General features: G+C 54.3%; 1 protein-coding gene across 1 annotated transcript in view; it reads right to left on the bottom strand.

Annotated features, from left to right (window-relative positions):
* The window catches only part of FBN3 (fibrillin 3), a 52,382-nt gene that overhangs the window by 6,580 nt on the left and 21,594 nt on the right, over positions 1–24,208 (bottom strand). The window contains exons 27-55 of the mRNA XM_039858347.1: positions 23,714–23,960; positions 23,428–23,550; positions 22,821–22,946; positions 22,618–22,740; positions 21,861–21,983; positions 21,178–21,339; positions 20,191–20,259; positions 19,335–19,460; positions 18,059–18,184; positions 17,518–17,667; positions 15,080–15,151; positions 12,822–12,947; positions 12,411–12,536; positions 11,963–12,088; positions 11,572–11,688; positions 10,165–10,293; positions 9,522–9,641; positions 8,678–8,803; positions 7,665–7,817; positions 7,410–7,475; positions 7,066–7,191; positions 6,618–6,737; positions 6,372–6,494; positions 5,452–5,586; positions 5,181–5,306; positions 4,080–4,286; positions 3,122–3,247; positions 2,410–2,532; positions 2,105–2,221 (exon numbers count right to left, since the gene is read on the bottom strand). Coding sequence (XP_039714281.1) covers positions 2,105–2,221; positions 2,410–2,532; positions 3,122–3,247; positions 4,080–4,286; positions 5,181–5,306; positions 5,452–5,586; positions 6,372–6,494; positions 6,618–6,737; positions 7,066–7,191; positions 7,410–7,475; positions 7,665–7,817; positions 8,678–8,803; positions 9,522–9,641; positions 10,165–10,293; positions 11,572–11,688; positions 11,963–12,088; positions 12,411–12,536; positions 12,822–12,947; positions 15,080–15,151; positions 17,518–17,667; positions 18,059–18,184; positions 19,335–19,460; positions 20,191–20,259; positions 21,178–21,339; positions 21,861–21,983; positions 22,618–22,740; positions 22,821–22,946; positions 23,428–23,550; positions 23,714–23,960 — 3,739 coding nt within the window. The remainder of the gene's footprint in view (positions 1–2,104; positions 2,222–2,409; positions 2,533–3,121; positions 3,248–4,079; positions 4,287–5,180; positions 5,307–5,451; positions 5,587–6,371; positions 6,495–6,617; positions 6,738–7,065; positions 7,192–7,409; positions 7,476–7,664; positions 7,818–8,677; positions 8,804–9,521; positions 9,642–10,164; positions 10,294–11,571; positions 11,689–11,962; positions 12,089–12,410; positions 12,537–12,821; positions 12,948–15,079; positions 15,152–17,517; positions 17,668–18,058; positions 18,185–19,334; positions 19,461–20,190; positions 20,260–21,177; positions 21,340–21,860; positions 21,984–22,617; positions 22,741–22,820; positions 22,947–23,427; positions 23,551–23,713; positions 23,961–24,208) is intronic.

Genomic DNA, 24,208 nt, shown 5'->3' with positions numbered 1-24,208 from the left:
GTGCCCTTATCAGACGAGACAGCAAGCAGAGCACTTGCTCTGGCTCTCTCTCCACCACGGGAGCACACGTGAGAAGACAGCCATCTGCAGGCCAGAAGAGAGTCCTCTCCAGCCTTGATCTTAGACTCCCAGCCTCCAGAACTGTGAGCAATAAATATGTATTGTTTAAACCGCTCAGGTTATGGTATTTTGTTATGGCAGCCCAAGTTGCCAGGCAACGTTGCCGTGGCGGCGGTCACAGCCATGGCCAGTAAACTGCATCTGGAACACTACATTTCATCCAACACTTCATTGGATCTGAGTTTTGGCTTCTTTGAGTATGGAGATTATTAACACTAAGTGCATTCCTTTGGGGACCTGGGATCTCTCTGGGGTACAAGAGACATTGGGGAAATGGGGCTTCTATGCTAGAGTGGCTCCTGCAGCTGTGTGTAGTCTCATCCTTCATGTCTCAGCTGTCACTCGAGGGGCTACAGAGACTAGCCCTGGAGTCGCACCAGGATCCTGCCGGAGAGACACATCCAGTGCCACCTGCAGTTCTCTCCCTTGTATCCAGCAAAGCGAACCAAGGGTCAGGCTGGCCTACTGTGGTCATGTGTGTGTGACCTTCTGGTTCAATTGTTAGCAAACTGGGGCCTCATGGGACAAATCCAGCCCACCACCTGTTTGTGTAAATAAAGTTTCACTGGCACAAAGCCATACTCATTCATTCATGACCTATCATCTATGGCTGCTTTTGAGCTACAATGGCTGAGTTGAGTAATTACGACAGAAACCATGTGGACCACCGAGTTGAAAATACGTACTGAAGGGCCCTTTGTGGAAAAAGTTTGCTATCCCCTGACCTAGTCAGCCTAAGACCACCCACCAAGAGTACAGGCTGTACAGGTGTTAGTCACGAACGGTCTGGAGGCTTCGATCTGCGGTATCAATGCAGTAGGGGCCTGGATGAGAATTTAAACTCTATTCTAGTGAGAGAAGAAGTCCTGTGTGAGTTTGCTGTGTGTCACGTACATGTGGGATGCGCGTGCACTGGCACATTGGCTTATGTGTGCACACGCTTACAGATGCACCCATACAAATGTCACGGTAACGGTGCTCATCTTAGGAGGCAGGGAATCTAACTCCACCGTGCAGAAAAAGAGAGACGTGTGTCATTTCGAGGCCCGGAATGCTCTTCCCCCAACTTATGCATGGCTCACTCCTTCACCTCCTTCAAATCTTTGTTCAAATGTCCCCTTTTGATGAGGCTTGTCCTGATCCCTCTTTGAAAAATAGCAGCTTTCCTGATCTCCTTGCTCTGCTTCACTTTTTCTTTCTTTCACACTACATGTCACCCTTGAACATGGTCCGGTGTTAATGTATTATGTCTGTTTCTGGTCTGACACCCTGCCAGCAAGGACAGCCCATGATGGCGGCAAGCCTGACCACTGCATCCATTTCTGCACCCTCAGAGTCTAGGCTGGAGCTAGGCACCGCTTCTGAAAAGGGCCAGATAGGAAATATTTTTGACTCTGTAGCCCAGAAGCAGCCACAGCAATATGCAAATGAATAAGCATGGCTGTGGTCCAATAAAACTTTATTAACAAAAGCAAGCAGGAGGCCGGGCTTGACCTGGGGTCTTGAGTCTGCTGACCTCTAATCCAGAGCACTGCCTGGTACACAGTGGGTGCTCAGTAGGTGTTGGCTGAGTGGATTAGTGGGAGCCTGAATAGGGCCACCCTTGGCTGAGCTGGCCCTTAGGAGAGGTCTGTTTCTCCCGGACCACAAGACATTAAGAAGTGATGGGAGTGACAGATGCCCTTGCAGCTTTAGGTTCTGAACCAGTTTCCCCTTTGGACCCTGTGAGACCCTGGGCTTTCAGGAGCACCCTGGGGAGGGCCTTGGAGAGAGACTCAGTGGGGACTGGTCAGATGTCTGGGGCCGAGGTCAGAGGGACTCCTGAGGGCAGGCCTCCCAGGTCCCTAGGGAAGGAAGGAGACTGAGGTTCTAGATGCTACTGGGCACTTACTCTTTATTTGCTATTTGCTTGCTATTTATTTATTTAAATAAATGGAGGCCAGAGTCATGAACCAGCTGCCGTGTGAAGGATGAGGGGACTCACCAAAGCAGGCCTGGTGGTGCTGGGTGAAGCCGGGAGGACAGCGGCAGGTGAAGGCGCCGATGGTGTTGACACAGAAGAACTGGCAGTTGTGCTGCCTGGAGGTACACTCATCCAGGTCTGTGGCACAGATGGTCCCAGGGCTCAGGGCCGGGCCCGGCTGGGACCGAGGGCTTCCCAGGGGAACGGTCCTAGAGATGGTGCCCTACGCCATGCAGTGGGAAGGGGGTGAGATGGTCTGGGACATGCCTGGGGCTTCCCCAGGGGGTAGGGATGGAGCCCCGCAGGGCATGAGGGAGGGACATCACCTCTGCAGGTCCCGCTGTCCTCCTCCAGCAGGTAGCCGCGGGGGCAGGCACACAGGAAGCTGCCCTCCGTATTTTTGCAGAGGAAGGTGCACGGCATGGGGGCCTGGATGCACTCGTCCACATCTAGAGGGGATGGCAGCATGCAAGGGGGTCAAATGGACATTACCAGGGGCTCAGGGGCTGGGGTCTCTACCCTAGCCCTGCCGAGGTCTCCTTCCCAGATCCTAGCCATCCAGAATCTGTGAGCTTACATAAAGAACTGATACTTATTTCTGTAAAAAAAAAAAAAAAAAGAGTAATCATGCTGGGCCTTGTGGGCCACACGGTCTCGGCTTCAACTACTCAAGTTTGCCTTTGTAGCAGGAAAGCAGCTGTAGAGAGTAAAGAAACAAATAGGTATGGCCGTGTGCTAATAAAACTTTATTAACAAAAATAAGCGGAGAGCTGGATCCGGTCCTTGGGTTGGTGTTTGCCAACCCGGCTGAGATGAATATCTGCTATTCAAGGTAACTGAAAACCTTAGGATGCACAGAACTACAGGAGGAAAATGGACCAAAAAAGGCCAGGGTGAGGGGAGAGATCAGTGGATACTTTTGACTTTGTGGTCCATATGGTCTCTGTTGCTCTGGACTTGGTCGTCTCACAGAAGCACAGGCCACGTGCTGTGTGGAGGGGCTGGGCTGGGTCAGGGGGTGGAGAAAGAGGGGCTCACCCAGGCAGGCTGTGGCTGTGGCATCTGGCGTGTACCCAGCCTGGCAGTGGCATCGGAATGAGCCAAGGCTGTTGATGCACTCACCATTGGGACACAGGTGAGAGAGCACATGGCACTCGTCCACATCTGGGGACAAATAGGGCTGGGCTGGGGCTGGCTGCCTTGGGTCACCGGGGCATGACTCCTCCTTTTAGCCCACCAGCCCTCTCTCCGGAGGCCAGGCCAGCCTCTACTTCTCCTCCCTCCACCCCTGAGCTGGGGATCTCACCTCAGGCTGCAGGTGGCACCTCCGCCAGCATGTCACACTAATGAAACTCCTTCCACTGGACACTTAGAATGCCCAAGGGGACACAGCCATCCCACGTACGTGGAAGCACAACGGCACACAAGCTTTTCATACCAGTCACACACACAGACACTTGCAGAATCATGAGTCCACATACTCAGGGGCTCCTCTGTCCTCCAGAAGCACCCTTGCAAAGGTGCTTCCTTCTCAGCCCCTGATGTCACTGCTGCTCACTTGGGATGACCTGTCACCTTCACTGACATGCTCGATGAGACATGTTCATGCACTGATACACCCCCACTCACACGCACACACACACCAACTCACAGACACTCACCGGAATCCAAAATGCATGACTGGCTCACTCCCTCTCCCCCGCATCCTGGTTCGTAGTCCTCACCCAGTTCACACACAGCTCACACACCAGCCCACATGCGTTCACACACTCATTAACGAGCCCACACACACAAGAACAAAGAACATGCACACTGCCTCACACACCTGCTCACCCATCCACCCAAGTTCATGCACCCACACACACAGCCAAGAATGGGCTTGGTTCACACTGGTCCACACAGACCAACCAGCACAGACACACATTCACACACACACACTCACTCACACACACACTCACTGAAGCACCTGCACTCCTGTGAGCAAACCCCTACCCACCTCGGCCTTCGGCGGTGTAGCCTGGGCCGTGGGGGCACAGCTTCCTGTGGGCAGAGGTGCCGGGCAGGGGACAGAGCTCGCAGCGAGGCCCCCAGCCACGGCCGCCCCCACAGCAGCACTCAGCCCTGGTGACTGCCTCGCCACTGCTTGATGGGGCCTGGCACACAGTCTGCAGCACCTCGGAGAAGCAAGGCCCCCGCCGGACATCTGCAGAGAACGAGTGGGGACAGTGGGTGGCAGAAACGCTCTGTCTGGATCGCCCTTCTCCACGGGTCTGGGGGAGCTGCATCTGCAAAGGGGCTCCCGAGTCTCTGACAGCTGCGTCTGTGCGTGGGGTGCGACCTTCCCAGCTGTTGTTCTCTGGCAGTGTTAAACACCCCCGCTGGGCTGGGGCTGGGGCTAGAGCTGCGGCAAAAGCTACAGACCTGAAGATCGGAGAGCTAGCCCCGGGCTGCAGATGCCAGGCTGCTCTCTGAGAGCCAAGGGCAGCTCCCCTCTGGCCACAGAGAGATCAGAGGGTCAACAGGCAGCTTGGAGCTGGGGAACACTGGGGAGTTGGCAAGAGGTGGTGGCGTCCTGGACAGATAGTGGGGACAGAGCCGAAGGATGATGTCCAGAGGCATGTGGAAAGTGGAGAGGACAGACTGGAGACCGGACGTAAGGTAAGGGACAGGAGGCCACTGGCTACTCTAGCAGCCTGGCTTGGGGGTCTGGGCAGGTGCTGGGGCATCACCGAGACTGGACTTGGGGGCGGAGAGGTGGGCTTGTTTTGGGGTGAGCTGTGTCTGGGTGGTATTGGGGATGGGGGTTCTTGAAGGCAGCTGGACAGACGCGTCTGGCCTAAAGCTGCAAGGTGGAGACTGCTGGGTGGACAGAATGACGAAGGACGAGAGGAGAGTGGCAGGGACTGTGTGGAGACAGGACTGACAAACAGCCGGGGCAGACGGTATACGTGGGTCACCTGCCGGGTTTAGCCCCTTGGTGCCCCAGACCCCGTCAGCTAAACAACCCCCCGTGTGCCACCCTGGGACACTCCCAGGAGGCAGGAGGGACAGGCACCGAGTGGCTGCGTCTCCCGCGCCTATGCCTGGCCACACTCACCACGGCACTCAGTGAGGGCAGGGCTGGGCTGGAACCCCTCGTCACAGTCACATCGGAAGCTGCCCGCGGTGTTGACACAGTGGCCGTTGGCACAGAGGCTGGGCTGGGCGCGGCATTCGTCTTCATCTGAGACGGGAGGGATGAGGCAGGCCAGCGGGGAGGCCCCCAGAGCCTGCTTCCCCCCAGTTCCGATGTCTGTCCCCCCGCCCGCATCCTCTTGCTCCGACTTCTCCCTCTGTGGTGCTCCCTGCGCCCCAAGGCACCCCCGCACCTATGCAGCCCTCTCCAGAGCCGAGCTGCGGCTGCATGCCCAGGGGACAGACGCAGGCGAAGGTGCCGATGAGGTTCTTGCACAGCATGCCTCGAGCGTGGCAGTCCTGCTGGCCATCCGCACACTCGTCCACATCTGCAGGTGACCGGGGACAGATGGCGGCTAAGGTCAGGTGCCCCACAGCCCAGCCCCAGGCTATGGGGGCCTGAATCCCAACCCCTAGGTGGTCTTGGGTGGGGCCGGAGTGAGGCCCCTGCAGCACTGCCAGGCTCCCAGCCCTCCGCTGCCGGGCCCAGACCTCATGACAAGCCAAAGTCGTCGGGACTGCCCCAACACCCGCGTCCCCTGCCCATTCCAGGGTCTAGGAATCTGCAGGGCCTTCACCATTGTCGCTGGAACACTGGCCCTGTAATCGCCCTGGAGGGGCCACATGCCGGCCTGGGGTTTGAAACTAGACATTTGGGACCAGAAAACTGTGGTGGGAGGCCGATCTGCACTTTGTAGGGTATTTATCAGCACCCGAGGCTACTCAGCGCCAGCAGCACCCTCCCACCCAACTGAGACAATAAAAAAAGTCTCCAGACGTTGCCACATGTCCTCTGCAGGGCATGACAGCTGTCCCCACTGCCCCGTCCCACTCAGGGCGTGTCCAGCTGCCCCTGGAGAGGCCTCCAGAGCCACACCTACTGTGCTGTCAGGACCCACAACGCTAGCACCCCGTTTTCATAACAGAAACGGAGGCCCCACTCACAAAGCACACCCGCTGCACAGTCACCTGCCTCCCTCTCCACTCACCTTGTCACTTATTGTTCATTCCTGCCCTTGGAGACACAGGCTCTTAATTTTCCCTCTTTTCTCAGGACTGAGGCGTGGGGAGCCTGGGGGCCCTGCCCGTGCCCACCTGCCCGTGCGGGTCCTACCTTGGCACATGGTCCCGTCCTCCCGTAAAGCATAGCCAGCCGGGCAGGTACACACGTAGGAGCCTTTGGTGTTGCGGCAACGGAAGGCACAGAGCAGGGGGTTCAGGGAGCACTCATCGATGTCTGGGGGGGCCAGTGGAGGTGCCGGCTGGGGAGGGTCTGCCTGCAGGACCCCCGCTTCCTCCCACAGACCAGCTCCCCACTCCCATGTCACACAGCCCAGGTCCTGGGCAGGCAGGGTCATACCCTCACAGGTCATCATGGGGCCGGGCTCAAAGCCATCCGCACAGGCACATTCGAAGCCTCCAATGACATTGGTGCACGTGCCTTCCCCGCAGGGCAGCCCCACGGAGCACTCATCTGCGTCTGGGGGGTGGTCAGTGCCTTCAGAGAGCCCCCCATCCTTGATATTATCTTGTGTGCCTCCCCACTGACCGCCACAAACTGGATCGGGCCCAGGTCTGCTGTGGCTCTAGGCTAGATGCAGGACAGCATGCCGTATGTGTTCAATGAATGAATGAACAAAGGAATGAATGAGTGACCAAATAAGTGAATAAATGGATGAGTAAATAACGGAGAGAAGGAAGAGTGGGCGGGGAGAGTGACAGTGGCTAAGGGGCAGGGTCCTGCCCTGGGTAGTGTCTGCCCTGCTCCTCTGCTCCTTCTTTTCCTGGGAGGTGGGCCGGTCACTCACCCACACAGCTGACGCCTGTGAAGTCCAAGCTATAGCCAAAGGGACACTCGCAGCGAAAGGAGCCATCGGTGTTGACGCAATGGCCATTGGCACAGACGCCAGGATTCTCTGCACACTCGTTCACGTCTGTGAGCAGCAAGGGTTGAAGACACGGTGCCTGTCATGTCCTGGCCACACTGAGGGCCTCTTCCTTCCCTCCAGGCTGGAGGGGTTTAGGGCCACCCATGGGGCCAGTGAAGAAGCTTGAGACCTGGGAACGCAGGCGGAGCCCAGACGAAGCTGGGTGGAAAGGAGGAGGGCGCGGCAGCCCGGAGGGGCTCTTCGGGTGGGGGCGAGGGACTCACCTTCCCGAGTCTCGTCTGGGCCTGGGACTGCTCCGTGACCAAAGGGGCAGAGCTCCTGGAAAGCGGCTGGACAGTGAGAGGACAAGGGGGTGAGGGTCAGGGGCCAGGTGCAGCACTCAGGACCCCCCATGCGGGTGTAGGGAAGGCTGAAGGAAGAATGGAGAGAAAAGAGAGGAGCCGGGGGTAGAGGGTGGCCGGGGGGCGGGGCAGGCAGGCAGAATCGGAGGGGAGGGACTGGACAGGGCCAGTGCTCACCACTGCCCTCCTGAGGACACAGCTCACAGGGGTCGTTCCAGCCCTCGCCAGGCCTCTGGCTGCAACAGCACCGGGTCTTGGTGGTGTTGAAAGCTTTGGGCATCGAGCACCTTCCGGCCTCGAAACGGGTGAAGCAGAAACTCTGCCGTGTGTCTGTGGGGTGATTCCCCAGAGAGTTGCTGGAAGGGCCATTAGCAGTGCTCGCCTACCCCGTACCTTTTCCACCCCGGTTCCTGCAAATGGGTGGGCCTGCCTCTACTAGCAGCCAATCAGAACACTCCGGGCCTCAGGCCATGGTGGTTGGTTTGGGGGTGGACATGTGACCCACAGTGGCCCATTGAGAGTCAGCCTTGAGGCATTCGTTGGACCCCTGGGAATTCCTTCCAGCAACACCCCTTTCACTGCTGTGGGGGTGCTCCAGGGACAGGGAGAGTGGTCAAACTCAGCTATGTTGTTCTTGGATTAGAAGCCCCTTCTTGGAGAGGCAAAGTGACTAATCCCAGAGAGCAAGAGGACCTCAGACTTCAGCTCCCCCATCCTCATTGCTGACCCCTGGTCCTCAACCCCAGATTCCTACCAGCCTGAGAAATCCTCTTTGTTGGGGATCGGCCCAAACCTGTCCCCACAATAATGAATATTGATTCAATTGTCCTGCCCTCCCCCTCGTTCCTGGAAGAAAAGAGGCTGGCTCAGATTGAATGAGGCTAGCGCACACCAGACGAGGCTAGCCCAGCTGAGATGAAGCCAGCTCAGGCAGGGCCACTGCAGCCCTTACAGGGCAGCCCAAGCCCAAGGGACCAGGCTAGCCCAGACTGGACCAAGTTAGCCCTCCATGGACCTGTCTGGCCAAGAAGTCGGTTGGACTAGGACAACCCTACGGCCCCTCCGTGAGGCAGAGCTCCAGGAGATCCACACGAGAAGCTGCAGCCCCCTTTCCTGGTTGATCTGACTCTCCTCTGCCCCATCCCCCACCTCTTTTCAGAGCCCTGTGTGCTCTGTGGCCCCAGACTCACCAAAGCAACGGTGCCCATTATCCGAGAGGACAAAGCCAGCCGGGCAGAGGCACTGGAAACTCCCGGGGCTGTTGGTACAGGTACCAAAGAGGCAGAGGTTGGGCTCCTCCGAGCACTCGTCGATGTCTGGAGGGCCAGGGACATAGCTGAGTGGGGTGTGAGCAGGACAGGACCCTGGCTGGGGTGGGACAGCCTTGGCTGTTCGGGAGGGACTGACCCGGAGCAGGAGCCCCCAGGGCTCAGTATGAGCCAGAGCACTAGGGGGCAGTATGAAGGGAATTTTCTAGAAGGTATATTCAGGGTAGGGATTATGGTCAGGAAAAGCCCATCTTTAGAGATAAAATTTGTATAAAGATAACCAAGATTAGATAAAATTTAGCCTACATTTGATGGAGTTAGTTCACATTACATTAAGCTAGCCTAGATGGGCTAGACCAGAGATGGCCCGGCCAGACTGGTCCAGGTTAGCCCACGCTGTACAAGGTTAACCCATCTGCTCAAACCAAACTGATCTAGGTTAGCCCAGGTCATACAAGGCTAGCCCAGATAGATTAGATTGGAGGAGGCCAGGCTAGACTGGTCCAGGTTAGCCCACGCTATATAAAGCTAGCCCAGGTAGAGACTGGACCAGACATGGTCAGGCGGGAGAGAGGGAGACGGGAGAGGAAAGGAGCCGTCAGCCCAGAGCGCTTCTAATAGTGTGTGGCGGTGCGTTGGGCACTGTGCTAAGTGTATCTCCACCCTCAACACGACACTAGCTGGCGTTCCCATGTTACGGATGGGGAACAGAGTCCCAGAGATGCCTCTCTGGCTCCAGAGCTGGGAGGTAGGGCCGGACACTCACCTATACAGTGGTCATTCTGCACCTGGAAGCCGGGGGGACAGATGCAGCGGAAAGAGCCTTCTAGGTTCTGGCAAGTCCCTGGCAGGCAGGCTCCTGTGACTCTGAGACACTCGTTGGTGTCTGTGAAGAGGAGGAGGGGACCCAGCACTAGTCAGTGGCAGAGGGCTCGCCTGGGACCAGGACTGGCACCTATAGTTAGTGCATGATGGCTGAGGGCCCCAGGACAAGCCTTCTCTGTGGCAGCCCTGGAGCCAGGGGAAGGGCTGAGACTCAAGAAAACGGGGACAGGTGGGGAAGGATAGTCTGGGTCCTGGGGTGGAGCCAGGTGGTATCCAGGGGAAGAGGGGACAAAGTTCCTAATCTCAAGCCACCTGCAGACACCTTTCACAGTTCCCATAGCACCCTCTCAAGCACTTCTACTATCCCATACTTTGGTAAATTTAGATTTTTCAAAACAGCCTCACTCTCAACCACAAACCCTGTGAAAATATGGGTGTGATGTGCTGGTTTTATTCTTTCTTTTTATTCCTTAAAATAAATGCACGGTTATGGAATAAAACCACAATCACGTAGAAGTACCAGACGCAGGTAAACTTGGAGCAGGGGCTGGCTGAGATGGCTCCCAGCGCCGTGCAAGACTCACCCATACAATTCTTCCCGTCGGTCATGAGCTCAAAACCATCCTGGCAGAGGCAGTGAAAGGAGCCAATGGTGTTGAGACACTGGCCAAATCGGCACACCTGTCCTGCCAGGGTAGTGCACTCATCCACATCTGCAAAGGGGAGACGAGCAGGTGGGGTCACCTATAGCACTGAGGCTCTAAGCCTCCCTTGCACTTCCATCCACAACGAAGTTAAATTGATGGCAGTGACTTCAATTCATGGAGCACACACATGCCAGACTCTGGATGTTAGCCTTCCAACTAATCCTAGAAGGCAGATACCAATATTTCCTAATACAAGCATTTTAATGCTGTGAACTTGCCTCTAGAGACTCCCTTAGCTGTATCGCACACATTTTGTTATATTTTCATCTTTATTTAATTCGAAATATTTTCTAATTTCCCTTATTATTTCTTCTTTGTTCTACGGATTCTTTAGGAGTATGCTGTTTAGTTTCTAAGTATTTGAGGGGTTTCTGGATATCCTCTGTGACTGATTTCTGGTTTAATTCCCTGACATTCCGAGGACTTACTTTGTGTGACTTAAGTCCTTTTAAATTTGTTAAAGTTTGTCTGCTATGGTCTTTCTTGGTAAATGTTCATGTGCATTTGAGAAAAATTCATATTCTAGAATGTTCTAGAAATATCAGCCAGGTCTAGGTGGTTGCCGGCCGTGTTCAAGTCTTCTGTATCTCTACTGATTTTCTGTTTGTTCCTTCTATTACTGAGGGAAGAGTGTTGAAGTCTCCAACTATAATCTGAATTTATTTATTTACTTTTTAGTTCTGTCGGTTTTTACTTCGTTTTGGAGCTCTATTGTTAGATGCATATGCATTTATGATTGCGACGTCTTCTCAGAGAAGCGACCCCTTACTCAATAGATAATGTCTCTCCTGATCTCTGATAATATTCCTTTTTCAGAAGTCTATTGGACTGATATAAACATAAGTAGGTACTACTACTAATCTGTTTTACAGAGGAGAAAACTAAAGCACAGAGAGGGAAAATAACTTATCTAGGGTCACACAGTTGGCAGGTGGCAAAGGAGGGATTTGAACTTAAGCCACTTGACCTTGGAGTCCATGCTTTTAACCACTGCACTAAACTGCCAACGCCACAGCACCCCAGGGCTTGCTTCACTTTTCACCTTCCTCTCTCTACTGTCCATCTGCCTCTCATCAAACTGAGCGTAAGCTCTAGCGAAGGACCCCGGGCGCCTGAAAACTGAAGTGTGGGCAACTTTGTGTTGACTCATTCTCAATCCCCTGGGGCTGTTTTTCTGGAGGGAATCCTGAGGCGCGGTCCTTTATTTCAGAGGGGTGCCGTCAAGCCACAGACCCACTTTCAGTGGGGTACACTGAGGCCTGTCTGCCAGCCCACAAGGCTCACCCATGCAGTCTCCGATGTGTGTCATCACAAAGCCAGGGAAGCAGAGGCAGTGGTAGGAGCCAACGATGTTCTTGCAGGTCCCGTTTCCGCATGGCTGCCGGTCACACTCGTCGATGTCTGTCAGGGCGAAGCCCCCAACCCCTGCCCAGCTCAGCCAGGGCAATGAGCAGCTCAGGGACCGAGGGGCTGGGAAGTATCTGGTACTATTTATTGCTCCCATTTTACCGATGGGAAAACTGAGGCACAGGAAAGTGACTATGTCATTTTCCCAAGGTCTTAAGTGACAAGATGGATAGAAGCACAGTCTCCACCCCAGAAGTGTAGATCGATGTCCCCCCGCCGCCACCCTTGGCCGCTTGGTCTGCAAAGAGGGGCAGGAGGGGGCTCTCACCCATGCACAGGGTCTGGTCCACCGAGGCCCGGAAGCCACGGTGACACAGGCATGTGTAGCTGCTTTCTGTGTCCACGCAGTCACCGTGGCTACAGACATTCGGGATCTCTTGACACTCGTTCCGTCCTGAAGAAGGGCAGGCAGTGTGGGGTCCCCAGGACCCGCATCCCGGTGTTTCCTAAGCCTTCGCATGCTGCGATGGGAAAGCCAGAACCTGCCTGCAAGCCCCCTATTCAAGCTGCTGCCAGCACCAAGCTGTCTTAACCTATTTCCCCTAAGCATCTAAGAACGGATGCTCTCGGCGCCCCCACCTGCCCATACTCCAGCCAAAGAGAAAGGCCCGGACAGAGCTGTGCCCTACCCAAGTCACGGTGGGCAGAGCCTGGCTTTGTCCCATATTCCACGTCCTTACTTCCCTACCCTGTGCCTGCTGGGGTCCCCCACTTACCTACACAAGCCCCGCCTGGCAACAGCTTGTACCCTCGGGTGCATGTGCAGCGGTAGCTGCCAGGGATGTTGATGCAGTCGGCATTCTGCTGGCAGGGACTTTCCCCGCCGGCACATTCGTCCACGTCTGGGGAATGCAGCCAACAGGGCAGGAGTGAAGAGGACACCTTCCCTGCCAGATCAAACATCAAACCCCAGACCCGGCCCCCGGCATCGGAGTGGGTGGTCTCTCTGGAAGCAGCCAGAACCAGAGCGAGGGTGGTTATGTGGGATGGAGGCCCTCGAAAAGGCGTTAGTCTCATTGCACAGAGGGGGAAATAGAAGTTCATGGAGCTTAGATGACCTGCCTAGAGAGGACAGGGGTGGGGGGACCAGCATCCCGCCCAGGGCTGTGAGGCCGGGGAGGAAGCACCTTCGCAAACCAGCAGAGCGCTGTTGTAGAGGAAGCCCATGGGGCACTCGCAGCGGAAGCTCCCGATCTGGTTGACGCAGACGCCGCTGGTGCAGATGGCGGGGATCTCCCCGCACTCGTCGATGTCTGGGGAGGGCACCAGTGTCAGGGGCAGCCTGGCCCCCGGGAACACCTGGGGACCATGAGCTAAGGGCCCTGAAGCCTAGGAGGAGATGTGGCTACGAACCAGCACACACTCGAAAAATCCTGCTGTGGCCACAATGTGTCTGCTCACACCAGAAAGAGATCAGGATGTGGGAGGAAAAAACTAGAACATTCGCTGTGGCCCAGCAAGACTGCTTTGAGGGGTCTGCTGGAATAAAGCAGAGACGTGTGTCAGCAAGACGCTGCATGGGGAAGTCCTGGGATGATGCTTAGCAAGACACGGGAAATGTCAACGGGTAAATGGATAGCCAGATGTAGTCTCCCCATACATCGGAATGTCATTCAGCCCTAAAAAGGCACACGCTGCCGTGTGGATGAACCTTGAAAACATGCTCAGTGAGAGAAGCCAGACGCAAAAGGCCACATGCTTCATGGTTCTGTTTCTATGAAATGTCTGGAAGAGGCAAATCCAGAGATGGAAAGTAGGTGCCAGGGTCTCTTTTTACGTGATCAAAATGTTCTAAACTTATATTGATGTGATAGTTGCACAACTCTGAGTACAGTGGACCCCTGAACAACATGGGTTTGAACCGCGTGGGTCCAGCTACACACGGGTTTTTACACAAATGAATGCTATAAATTATTTTCTCTTTCTCATGATTTTCTTAATAACATTTCCTTTTCTCTAGCTAACTTTATCGTAAGAGCACAGTATTAATACGTATAACATACAAAACATGCGTTATTTGACCGTATGGTATCGGTAAGGCTTCCAGTCCACCGTGGACTATTAGTAGTTAAAATCTAGGGGAGTTGAAAGTAATACGAGGATTTTCAACTGCGCAGAGAAAGGTTGGTGCCCCTGATCCCTATGGTGCTCAAGGGTGAACTGTATACAAAACCCTCCTGAATTATGTGTGTAACTTTAAAAGGTGGTATGTATGGTATGTGGATTATATCTCAATAAAGCTGTTATATGTAAAAAAAAGAAAAAGAAAAAGAAAAGAAAAGAACCTGGGAACACCTAAGTGTCCATCTGTGAGGACTGGCATGTGACCTGGGACATGTCCGTACGTGGAATGTGCTAGAAAGCAGGGCTAACGGGGAAGCAGGACTATACAGAGTAATCTGGCCAGTTCTTTACGACTTAACTTCTGAGTGAGAAAAAAAAGCTGCAGACCAATATGTAGGGAATCATAGAATTTCTGTCGAACTCACCAGAAAATAAAGCCATACATTTTCAAGAGGAGATCTCTATATATATTTAAATGCACGAAGAAAGAACTAGAAAGAAATACTCTAGGCGTAAAGCATGAGAACCTGAAGGGAGTAGGAAGGGGACTTAGATGTGAGGCGGTGACTGGAGGGAAAATAGAACTTATCTGCCATGTTCCAATTGTTTAAAATGAGGGAAATACACCCACGGGGTGAAAACAACTAGAAGTGTGTTCATCAGTGAGACACCCCACAGTGGAAATTTGATATTTAGGTATTAAACTGTACAAAACCTCATTGAGCTCAAAAAGGAAGTGTCTGACTGCAACACCGATGAACCTTGGGGACATTATGCCCAGTGAAATAAGCCAGACGCAAAGGGCAAATACTGCACAATTCCATTCACAGGAAGTCCCTAGAGGAGTCGAATCCACAGAGACAGAAAGTAGATGGTGGGAGCCCGGGGCTGGGGGAGGGGAGGGGAGGGGGTGTGAGTGTTTAATGAGGAAAGAATGTCAGTTTGGGAAGGTGAGAAAGTTCTGGAGACCGATGGTGGGGATGGTTGCACGACAGTGTGAATGTGCTTCATGCCACCGAACGGACACTTAAGAATGGTTAAGATGGTCAATTTTGTTATGTGTTATTTCATCAGAATGTTTAAAAGTAAACGACAATTTAATAAAAATACTCTTACCGTTTTTTTTTAATAATGGGAAGTGTTTGGGGTTAGGATTCCTGACCTGGCCTGGGAGGCAAGAAATGTTGGTGGCATGGAGCTGGGGTGGCATGGGGCTGGGGAGCGTGCAAGAGAAAGCACTGTGGGGGAGGGGAAGGGAGAGGTCGGGACTCCGCGGACCGCGGGAGCTGGACCTATGGGCTGGGGGGCAGTGGTCACTCACCGAGGGGCTTCCCCGTGTGGATGTCAATGACGAAGCCAGGGACCTGGTTTCCGCACAGGACCTGGTAGTCCGCTGGGCAAAGGAGAACAAGGGAGAGGGCACCAGGCTGCAGGCTCCCTGAGAGCCTCCTCCTCCTCTTCCCCCACTTCCGGATCCCCCGCCCATCATCTACATTGTCCCTGTAGCCCGGCACACACCTGACCTCTGGTGACTACTCCCTCGCTCTCCCTCCACTTCGACCAGCACTGAGAGCGTTAAGCCCTCCACCTGCACAATGTGATCTGCCACGTATAATCTCCCTCATCTCTTCCCTGCCTGAGTGCCGCCAATCACACTCACTGCTCTCACCATAAAACAAAGACTCTTCAGTTTAGACCTCAAGACTTTCACCTCCTGGCCCTGCCCCAACAGTAACTCCTGCCCTCCCGTTACACCAATGTCATTACGTGTCTGGATATGCCCTGCTCTGTCAGGCCACCACAGCTTTGCACATGCTGTTCCCTTTGCTGTTCCCTAGCATAGCCCACTACAACCTTGGAGACTCAGGGCAGCCCACAGGAAAGGCTCCCTTGGGCTCCCCTTGACCTGCCACTCTGGGTCTGGACAGCTGTTGGCACCACTCTTGGGTGAAAACACCTGTAGGGTAATTCACTCTCTAAATACATCCCACTGCTGACACCAAGATGCTGCTTGCCGAACTTTGATCCCCAGGAAGGGTGGATGACCCTGGACCCACCTGACAAATGCAGGCAGGCATTTGGGCGGCGCCACTTTGCCACATTTCCCCAGGTCCCTGCTCTCCTGCCTGTGTCACGATGAGAACAGACCAATCTCAGCAGCTCCTTTGCTGCTGTGCACTTCTGCCTCATATTATTATACTTGCACCTCAGATTCAGGTGCATGAGATCCAGGCAGGTACCTAAGTCTCAGCACGCAACCCATGGGTGACTTTTGGTCTGAATTGATACTCTTATAGTCAGAATTGGCTGCTTGCAGCTTCCCTCCAAGACTGCCCAGCTTGGGTATACCTTATTCCTGATTCCTAGAACCCAGAACAGGGTCCAGCAGTACCCAGAGATGGCCAGTAATGACCTCTCCTCATCGCACTCCACTGGGTTGAACAATGACCCCTTCGCCCGTAAGTTCATGTCCATTCACAGTCTCTGAACGGGACCTTTCATGGAGACAGAGTCTTTGCAGATGTAATCAAGTTCAGATGAGGTTATCCTGGATTAGGGTGGACACTAAATGCAATGACTGATGTCCTTATAAAAAAGGGAAAGCCGCGTAGACTCAAGGAGGAGCCATGTCAGAAATCAAGATGATGCAGCTACAAGCCAAGTTAACACAGACACCTAGAGCCACCAGATGCTGGAAGAGGCAAGGAAGGATCTTCTCTGAGCCTCTGGAGTGAGTGTGGCCCAGATGACACCTTGATTTCCGACTTCGAGCTTCCAGAACCGTGAGAGAATAAATTTCTGGGTTCTCTAAGGCACCAAGTTTGTGGTGATTTGTTACTGTAGCCCTAAGAAATGAATTGTCTCGGTCCATCCAGGCTGTGATGACAAAATACCATAGACTGGGTGGCTTAAACAAACACTTATTCCCCACAGTCGTGGAGGCTGAGAAGTCCAAGATCAAGGCGCCAGCCCATTCGGTGTGTGGTGAGGGCTCTCTTCCTAGTCTGCAGCCAGCCACTTTCTTGTTGTGTTTCCTCACATGACAGAGAAAATCTCTCTCACGTCTCTTCGTATAAGAGCACTAATCCTGTTCGGGAGACCTCCACCTGTGTGACCTAATCACCTCCATACCTCCTACTACCATCGCATTGGGCATTTGGGCTTAACATATGAATTTGGGGGAACACGAAAATTCAGTCCACAGTACTCATATAACCGCAACCCTCTAGTTGTCTCCTTCTATTCACTGCTCCATTCCTGACGCTCTTTCTGATACCTGAGCTGGCTGCTAGGTCATTCTAATAGTTCTCGTCCGAGGTGCCAAAATGGCCTACTGCTCAGTCCTGCCTCCATGCCTTTGCTCATGCTGATCCCTGCCTGGGACAGCCTTCTTCGTCCTGACCAACACTATCAGCAAGCCACCCCAGAGCTTCCCCAAGGTGCTGTAACCAGTTGTGCTTTACGGCCTGGCCCCAGACATTCATAAACCCTCAAACGGTCGACAAGTCTTTGAAAAACCTTTACTACAAATGAAAGACTCACCGATCAATCCTGAATTCCACAAATCGGTGACATGAAAGGCAGAATGCCTTGCCCACCTGAGAAGTATTGATTTCCATACACGGGGATATAATTTCAATTCTTTAGCTCTCACCAGAACAATGTAGACTGATCCGGGACCTCAAAATGGGGCACGCCTCCTTAAACACTGCCCTAAAAGGCGCCAAGTTGGAAAGAAGATGGGGCGACGGCACTCACGGCTGGCGGGCGTGGGGCAGGCCTGGCAGGGCCTATTCCAGGCCTGGCCGATGTTGTAGGAGCAGCAGCACATCTTCTGGGTCACGTTTAAAGCCAGCTCGTTCTGACACGTGCCGTTATAATTCCGAAAGCAGACACTCTTCCTCATGTCTTCGGTCGGGTTGGAGAGAAGAGAGTGGATAAGAGACGAGTGAGCCAGGGAAAGAGAGAGCCAGACAGACAGGAACTCATTCACGAATGCATCGGAAAATCACTGGCTTGATATCTCTTCCCCAGCACACCTGAGGTTGCCATTGACTTTTCAGCCTTTGTTGGGCAGTGCGCAACCTGGACGACCATTTGTGACAGCCCCGGGTCCCTGAGCCCCGCAGCGTTGTTCACTTCTGCGAAGCAGCACGTCAAACACATTTACTCTCCCTCTCTCCTCCCCCAAACACATCTCTCCACACTTTTCCAAGGCTTGGCGACTCCCAGAAGTTTCTCCCGCACCCAAGTGCTGCTTCCACAAACAGCCGGTCCTCCCTGTCATTATGCTTCGTACCCATGCAGTTGTTGCCACCGTTGACTTGCAGGTACTCCGCAGGGCAGACACACGTGTAGTTTCCCAGGGTGTTGTAGCAGGTGCCGGGGCCACAGATGCCCGGGTGCGCAGAGCATTCATCCACGTCTGCAGGGGACAGAGGCGCAGTGTCCAGCCAGACACGGCCTGGATGACCTCCCGCCCCAGGTCTGGGGGAGCCATGTCACTATGAGCTTCAGTTTGGCGTCAAGATTTGCTTAGAATGCAGACATTTTAGTGACATGAAAAGATACAACACAGTGTTGAGTGAAAAAAAAAAGTTTACTAATATCTCTCTTCTATTAAGAAGAAATATGACTTGAATCCATGAGTTAATTACATTATCACCAAAAGGGGGCTACCACGTGCTTCCTAACACGATGCCATAGGAAGCAAGAGCCCTCCAAATAAAGTATTCTGTGTCAAAAAAATAAAATAAAGGAAGCCACTTTAAAATAGAGTCGGAGCTGCCATCCCAGAGGAACTGCCTTCCACGTCTTATGCCTCAAACCTTTGGAATGTTAAAACAGGGCAAAATAACCTTTGGACTGGGCCTAAAGCGACATTATACTCCAATCATCCGTGGATTGATGGGTGTACAGATGAATGAATGAATGAATGAATTTGGTACATTGCACTGAAAGAGTTCAGGCTCTGGCTGGGCTCAGAATGGCTGGGCTCATAGCCAGTTTCCATCGCTTATTAGCTGCTTCTCTCAACGAGTCACTCAACCTCCTTGAGCCTTGGGTGCAGCATCTGAAAAATGGGATCATGACAGGACTAGCTCCCTCACGGGGTTGTTGCGATGAATGAATGAATGACCAATGGGGATGCTCATGACGGTGGTGACACAGTCACAGACACCAGTTCATGACTGGTCGTTACTGTGATGCTCAGATGAGACCAGTAAGGCAAGCGGAGCGATGACTGAAGGGTGGGGCCGTTCCTTCTGCGTCTTTCCCTGCCTACTTTTAGCTCTGGGCCTTGGTCAGCTTTTGCCCAGAGGAGGAAGGGCATGACTACTGTAGTAAAGCCAGGTCATTTCTGAGTGGGGAGGAGGTCAGAGGTCAGGCAACGGGGAGGAGGAGGCAGCAGAGCAGAGTGTAGACTGGGGCATTCTGTCGAAGCCTTCTCCAAGGAGCCTCAGGCAGCAAGGCAGGCGAGCAGGCTCTTAGAGGCATTTCAGGCCCCAGCACCTGAGGAGGAGGAGGTGAGGCTGGGCAGGAAGGCCGGGTGGGCGGGGAAGGTCCAGGCTTACCCTCACAGATGCGGGTGTCCTCATGGAGGCGGTAGCCAGGTGGGCACTCACACTGAAAGCTGCCAAAAGTGTTGACACAGTCGCCCCCCTGGCAAAGCCCTGGTAGGTCTTGGCACTCATCAATGTCTGTGGGGGAGTTAGAAGGCCGTGCTTGAAAGCTACACTCCAACAGAGGACTCAGGGGACACCAGGCCCTGCCTTGGAATCTCCAGGGCCCCGAGGGAGCTGGGCCCGATTCTTCAATAATACCTGGGAGCCATTGGATATTTGGAGGGTTCAGGCTAGGGCCTCTCTTGGAGGCCACACCCAGACTCTCTTGGGTCAATGTCACCCTGAATTCATCCCCTTTTCCTTCATCTGATAGTCCATCCTCCCACTCATCCATCCATCACATAGTTTCCAATCTCATCACATCCTGACTATAGAAGGACGAATGGATAGATGCATGGATGCATGGGTGGGTGGGTGGTGGACGGATAAGACAAGTAGTGGATGAGTGAATGCTAAAGAGTGTGAGGACAAGAAGACAGATGAGCGGGATGGAGACATGGACGGATGAACGGACAGGAGATGGATGGATGGATGGATGGATGGATGGATGGATGGATGGATGAGTGGATGGATGGAGAGAGACACATGGATAGATGAATAGGGGATGGATGGATCAATATGCCAACAAGAGACAGCTGAAAAAAAGACAAATTCGCCACAAACTAAAAGCAGTTTGGTCTCACTGCCTGACCTCTAGACAGGAGGACCTGGGCCCCCAAAACTGCCCAAGTCTGCACTTGGTGAGGCGGTAATGAGAGAAAGGCCAGTCAGTGGGAGCGTGATGGACGGTCTGCCAGGGGCTTACCTTCCAGAATGACAGTGATGGGGTTGGGCCGGAAGCCCTCACCACCTGGGCACAAGGTTCTGTATTCAGCTGCAAGGAAAACAGGCTCTGATGAGGGGATGTGAAGCAAAGCCCAGGAGAAGCAGGAGAGGGGAGGACCCCTAAGAAGGGCCCAAGAGTAGGTCCTGCATCCTTTTACTACACCAACTACATCCTCTACCTCCTCCGCCTCTTGGGGCCAATCTTGGGGGTCCAGTCCCTGTGTGTGGTGTGAACATGTTCCCATTGAACACGTGAGCAGATGGATCATGCAGTAGGAGCTGGGGTAGGGGTAGAATTCCTTCTGACCCCAAACCAGCCCCTAGTGTGATCTTAAATTTCTCCCATGAAAGGAAGACTCTGGACACACACAAACTCTCTCTCTCTCACTCTCTCTGTCTCTGTCTCTCTTTGCCCTGAGTAGCTGGACGGGTGCCTTCCTGCTTCACACCTGAGGCCTTTGTACATACTATTCTCTTGCATCCCACACCTTCCCTTTACTCTACCTAGAAAACTCCTAATCACCTTTCATAACCTCATTTGCACCTCCTGCCTTGGGGAGACTTCCCTCACCCCTTTCCTCTGCAGGCTTTCCCCTGTGCCATCACTGTGGCTCAAACAGATGCTGACTCTCAGTCCCGGGGCCCTTGGTTTGTGGGTGAGGCCAGCGTACACCTGCTGTGGCCTGTCCTTTTCTGGGTCCCCAGACCCTAGCAAAGGACACAGAGGAACCCTCAATATTTGCTGACTGACAAATAACAATTTGCAGGAAAGACACCTGAGAGAGGCCCAGACAATGAACCGCCAAGAACAAACTTTGTGACCCAAGGCAAGCCCCCTCCCTCTCTGGTTCCCAGTGTCCCTCCCTTAGCAAAGATGACCCCCTAAGCCCCAGAGAGGCCCAGACTGGGGCTAAATCTCTGTGGCTCAGGTCACAGTGCTCGCCTGTCCCCTGCCCCCTGGACTCACTGGTATTGGCCATTGGGCACAGCTCGCAGGGGTTGCCCCAGGCCCGGCCCAGCGAGCAACAACAGGATGCTCGGGTGACGCCGACCCCGATCTCGGCACTGCAGGAAATGCCACCGTCCCCGCGGTTGTGCGTGTCCAGGAAACAGTTTCCAATCCGAGTGTCTGAACAAGCAGAAGGGATGATTAGCAAGTGGCGGAGGAGAAACGGTTCACGTGTGTGTTGGCATCATTGTGTGTGTGACTGTGTGCATGTGCCTGTAAGTGTGTAATTGTGACTGTATATATCTCTGTGTGTGCAGCTGTGTGTTCATGAGCAACTACATATCTCTGTGTGGCTATGTAACTGTGTTCAACTGTGTATCTCTGTGTTTGGATAACTGTGTGTGTAATGTGTGTGCATGTGTGCCTCTGTGCATGTGTGTATATCAGAAGGGTGTTTCTGAACAAGGAAAATCATGCAAGGGCCAGGCAGGGAAGGGTGTGTGTGTGTGTGTGTGTGTGTGTGTGTCTAGAGCAAAAGGCTATATATCCATAGGCAACAGAGACCATCGCTCTGGCTGGGAGCCAGGTCCTGTCTGTCAGGAGCAGGAAGACTTAAACAGGCTGACAGGCCAGATGACCAGGCTGTAAATCCCACCCAGCTCACAGCTCAGAACCCCAGCTGGAGCCTTGTGCGCACTCACCCACACAGCCCACCCCGCTGGGGTTCAGCTCAAAGTCCTGGGGGCAGTTGCAGAGGTAGCTGCCAGGGGTATTGGTGCACAGGCCGTTGATGCAGTTCACCGGGTCTGCACACTCGTTGACATCTGTGAAGTGGGGGTGCCGTCAGTCAGCCGGGAGCCCTCCCTCAGCCCACGTCCTCCCATAATCCTCCTGGGAAACCAAAGCCCTGGACACTGGGGGCTGGGCTGCAAGCCACGTTCCCCCTGGGAAAAAGCCGAGGGGTAGCAGCCTGCGGGGCCTGCCTTGCTCCATGACCAGTGCTTAGAACATGCCTTCAAACAGGCATTGGCACACTACAGCCTGCCTGTTCGTGTAAGGTCTCGCTAGCACGCGGCCACGCCCATTCCACTTCGCATTGCCTGTGTCTGCTTCGAGCTGCAACAGCAAGCGGAAGAGCTATGACAGGGACTTGTGTGGCCCAGAGCCAAAAATATTTTACTATCTGGCCCTTTACTGAAAATGTTCGCCGACCTCCATCTTAAACACATAGGTGAGAGACATTTTGGATGGTGGAGGGAGCATGACTTCATTCATTCATTCACTGCATTTGTCCAAGGGATGACAGATGACAATGAAGGTCAATGGGAACAGGTATCGATCAGACAAGGCCTACCCCGGGAGAGGATATTCTTTGCTGATGGCAGCAAAGAAATGAGCTGTGCCCCTCCCAGCCTCCACTCCTGCGTCCCCCGTCCCCAAACCCCAGTGACCCCACACCTGTGCAGTTACCGCCACCGCGGTCCAGCTCATAGCCCTCGTCACAGATACAGCGGAACATTCCAGGCAGGTTCTCGCAGCTCCCGAACACACAGAGGTTCCCCAGAATGCATTCGTCCACATCTGTGGGGATCCCAGGTCAGCTGGCCCCACCCGCGGGGGCCCGCCTGCTCCGTCCTTCGCCCCGGCCACCCGGGCCTCACCCTGGCAGGAGCGGTGGTCCTCTGCAGGGTTGAAGCCCATCTCGCATTCACAGCGGTACCCGCCGGGGGCATTAAGGCACTGCCCGTTCTCACAGAGGCCCACGTCCTCCTCACATTCGTCCCTGTCTGAGGAGCCCCGAGAGGCAGAGGCTGGGGACCAATTGGCTGAGACCCACGCAGGGTGGGCAGATGGCCTTGGTCACTCTAACCCTTCACCGTCACCCGAGGTTCTAGTAGCACTGGGAACTCTGTGGGCAGGTGACCAAGTCAGAGCCAAGGAGCAAGCAGATAGGGGACTGATCTCTGGGATTCCAGCCAGACAGGGAACCTAGACACTCAGGATTCAGGATGGGGGTCACTGGGGAATAAGCCAGTATTCCTGCTCCCCACATTCAGAAAGCTCCATGCAGTCAGAGCCCAAGAGAGAAGACTGCCCAGTGACAAGGCCTGGCCTGCAGCCCCGCCAGCTGGAGGCACATCCTCTCCGGCACCCACGGAGCCATGAGTGGATCAGTGAGAGTCAGGAAACCAACTGACCATGGTGGCCACCTCGGAACCCAGCCCCCTCTCGGGCCCCTCCTGCTCTCCCACCCCTCCCTGATCTCACCTTCGCAGAAGAAGCCGTCGCCGGCAAAGCCTGGGCGGCAGGTGCAGCGGTAGGAGCCAGGGGCATTGAGGCAGTCAGCGTCCGGGCTGCACCAGTGCTTCTGGAAGGCGCATTCATCCAGGTCTGCAGGAGACAGGGCCCAGAGCCCCCCAGGTATGTGCATTAGGGGGATCTGGGAGGCGGACCCTGCAATCTTGGCCTTGACCAGCTCCCAAGGGCACCCCTGAACCCTGCCCCCCACCTACCTCAGCGGCTCTGCCCAGACCTCCTGCCCCCAGGCACTTACCATGGCATTCGAATCCATCCCCCACCCAGCCTGGCTGGCACCTGCAGCTGAAACTCCCGGGGACATTGAGGCAGGAGGCGTGGCTGTCACAGCTGTGTCCCCCAAGCTCGCATTCGTCCACATCTAAGAGGAGAGGGACCCAGTCACAGGAGGGGCAGGACCAGGAGATGGGAGGGGGATGCAGCACCCCCTCAAGGCCTGGGCCTTGTAGAAATAGGGCTTCGGGTGCGGCGGGGGAGACGTGGTGCTGCAGTCGGGGAAAGAGTAAGGACCCCCTTCGTGGAGGGCTGAGCCAGATGTGTCACCAGCATTCCAGGAGCTTCCACCTTCACCCAGAGCCCAAGAAAAAACCCTAAAGCTCATCAGGCACGACTTCCAGCAGCTCTCAGAAACGGTCTGAAATCGTAGCATGAGAGACTTAAGGTAGACACTAAGAGTACCTGTCCTACACATGAAACTGATATGTCAACTGTAACTGGAAAATAAATTAAAAAA

The sequence above is a fragment of the Pteropus medius genome, unplaced genomic scaffold, assembly GCF_902729225.1.
Source record: "Pteropus medius unplaced genomic scaffold, Ma_sr-lr_union100, whole genome shotgun sequence".
NCBI lineage: Eukaryota > Metazoa > Chordata > Mammalia > Chiroptera > Pteropodidae > Pteropus > Pteropus medius.
The sequence above is the reverse complement of the archived record's forward strand: the minus strand, read 5'-3'. Positions and strand labels throughout refer to the sequence as shown.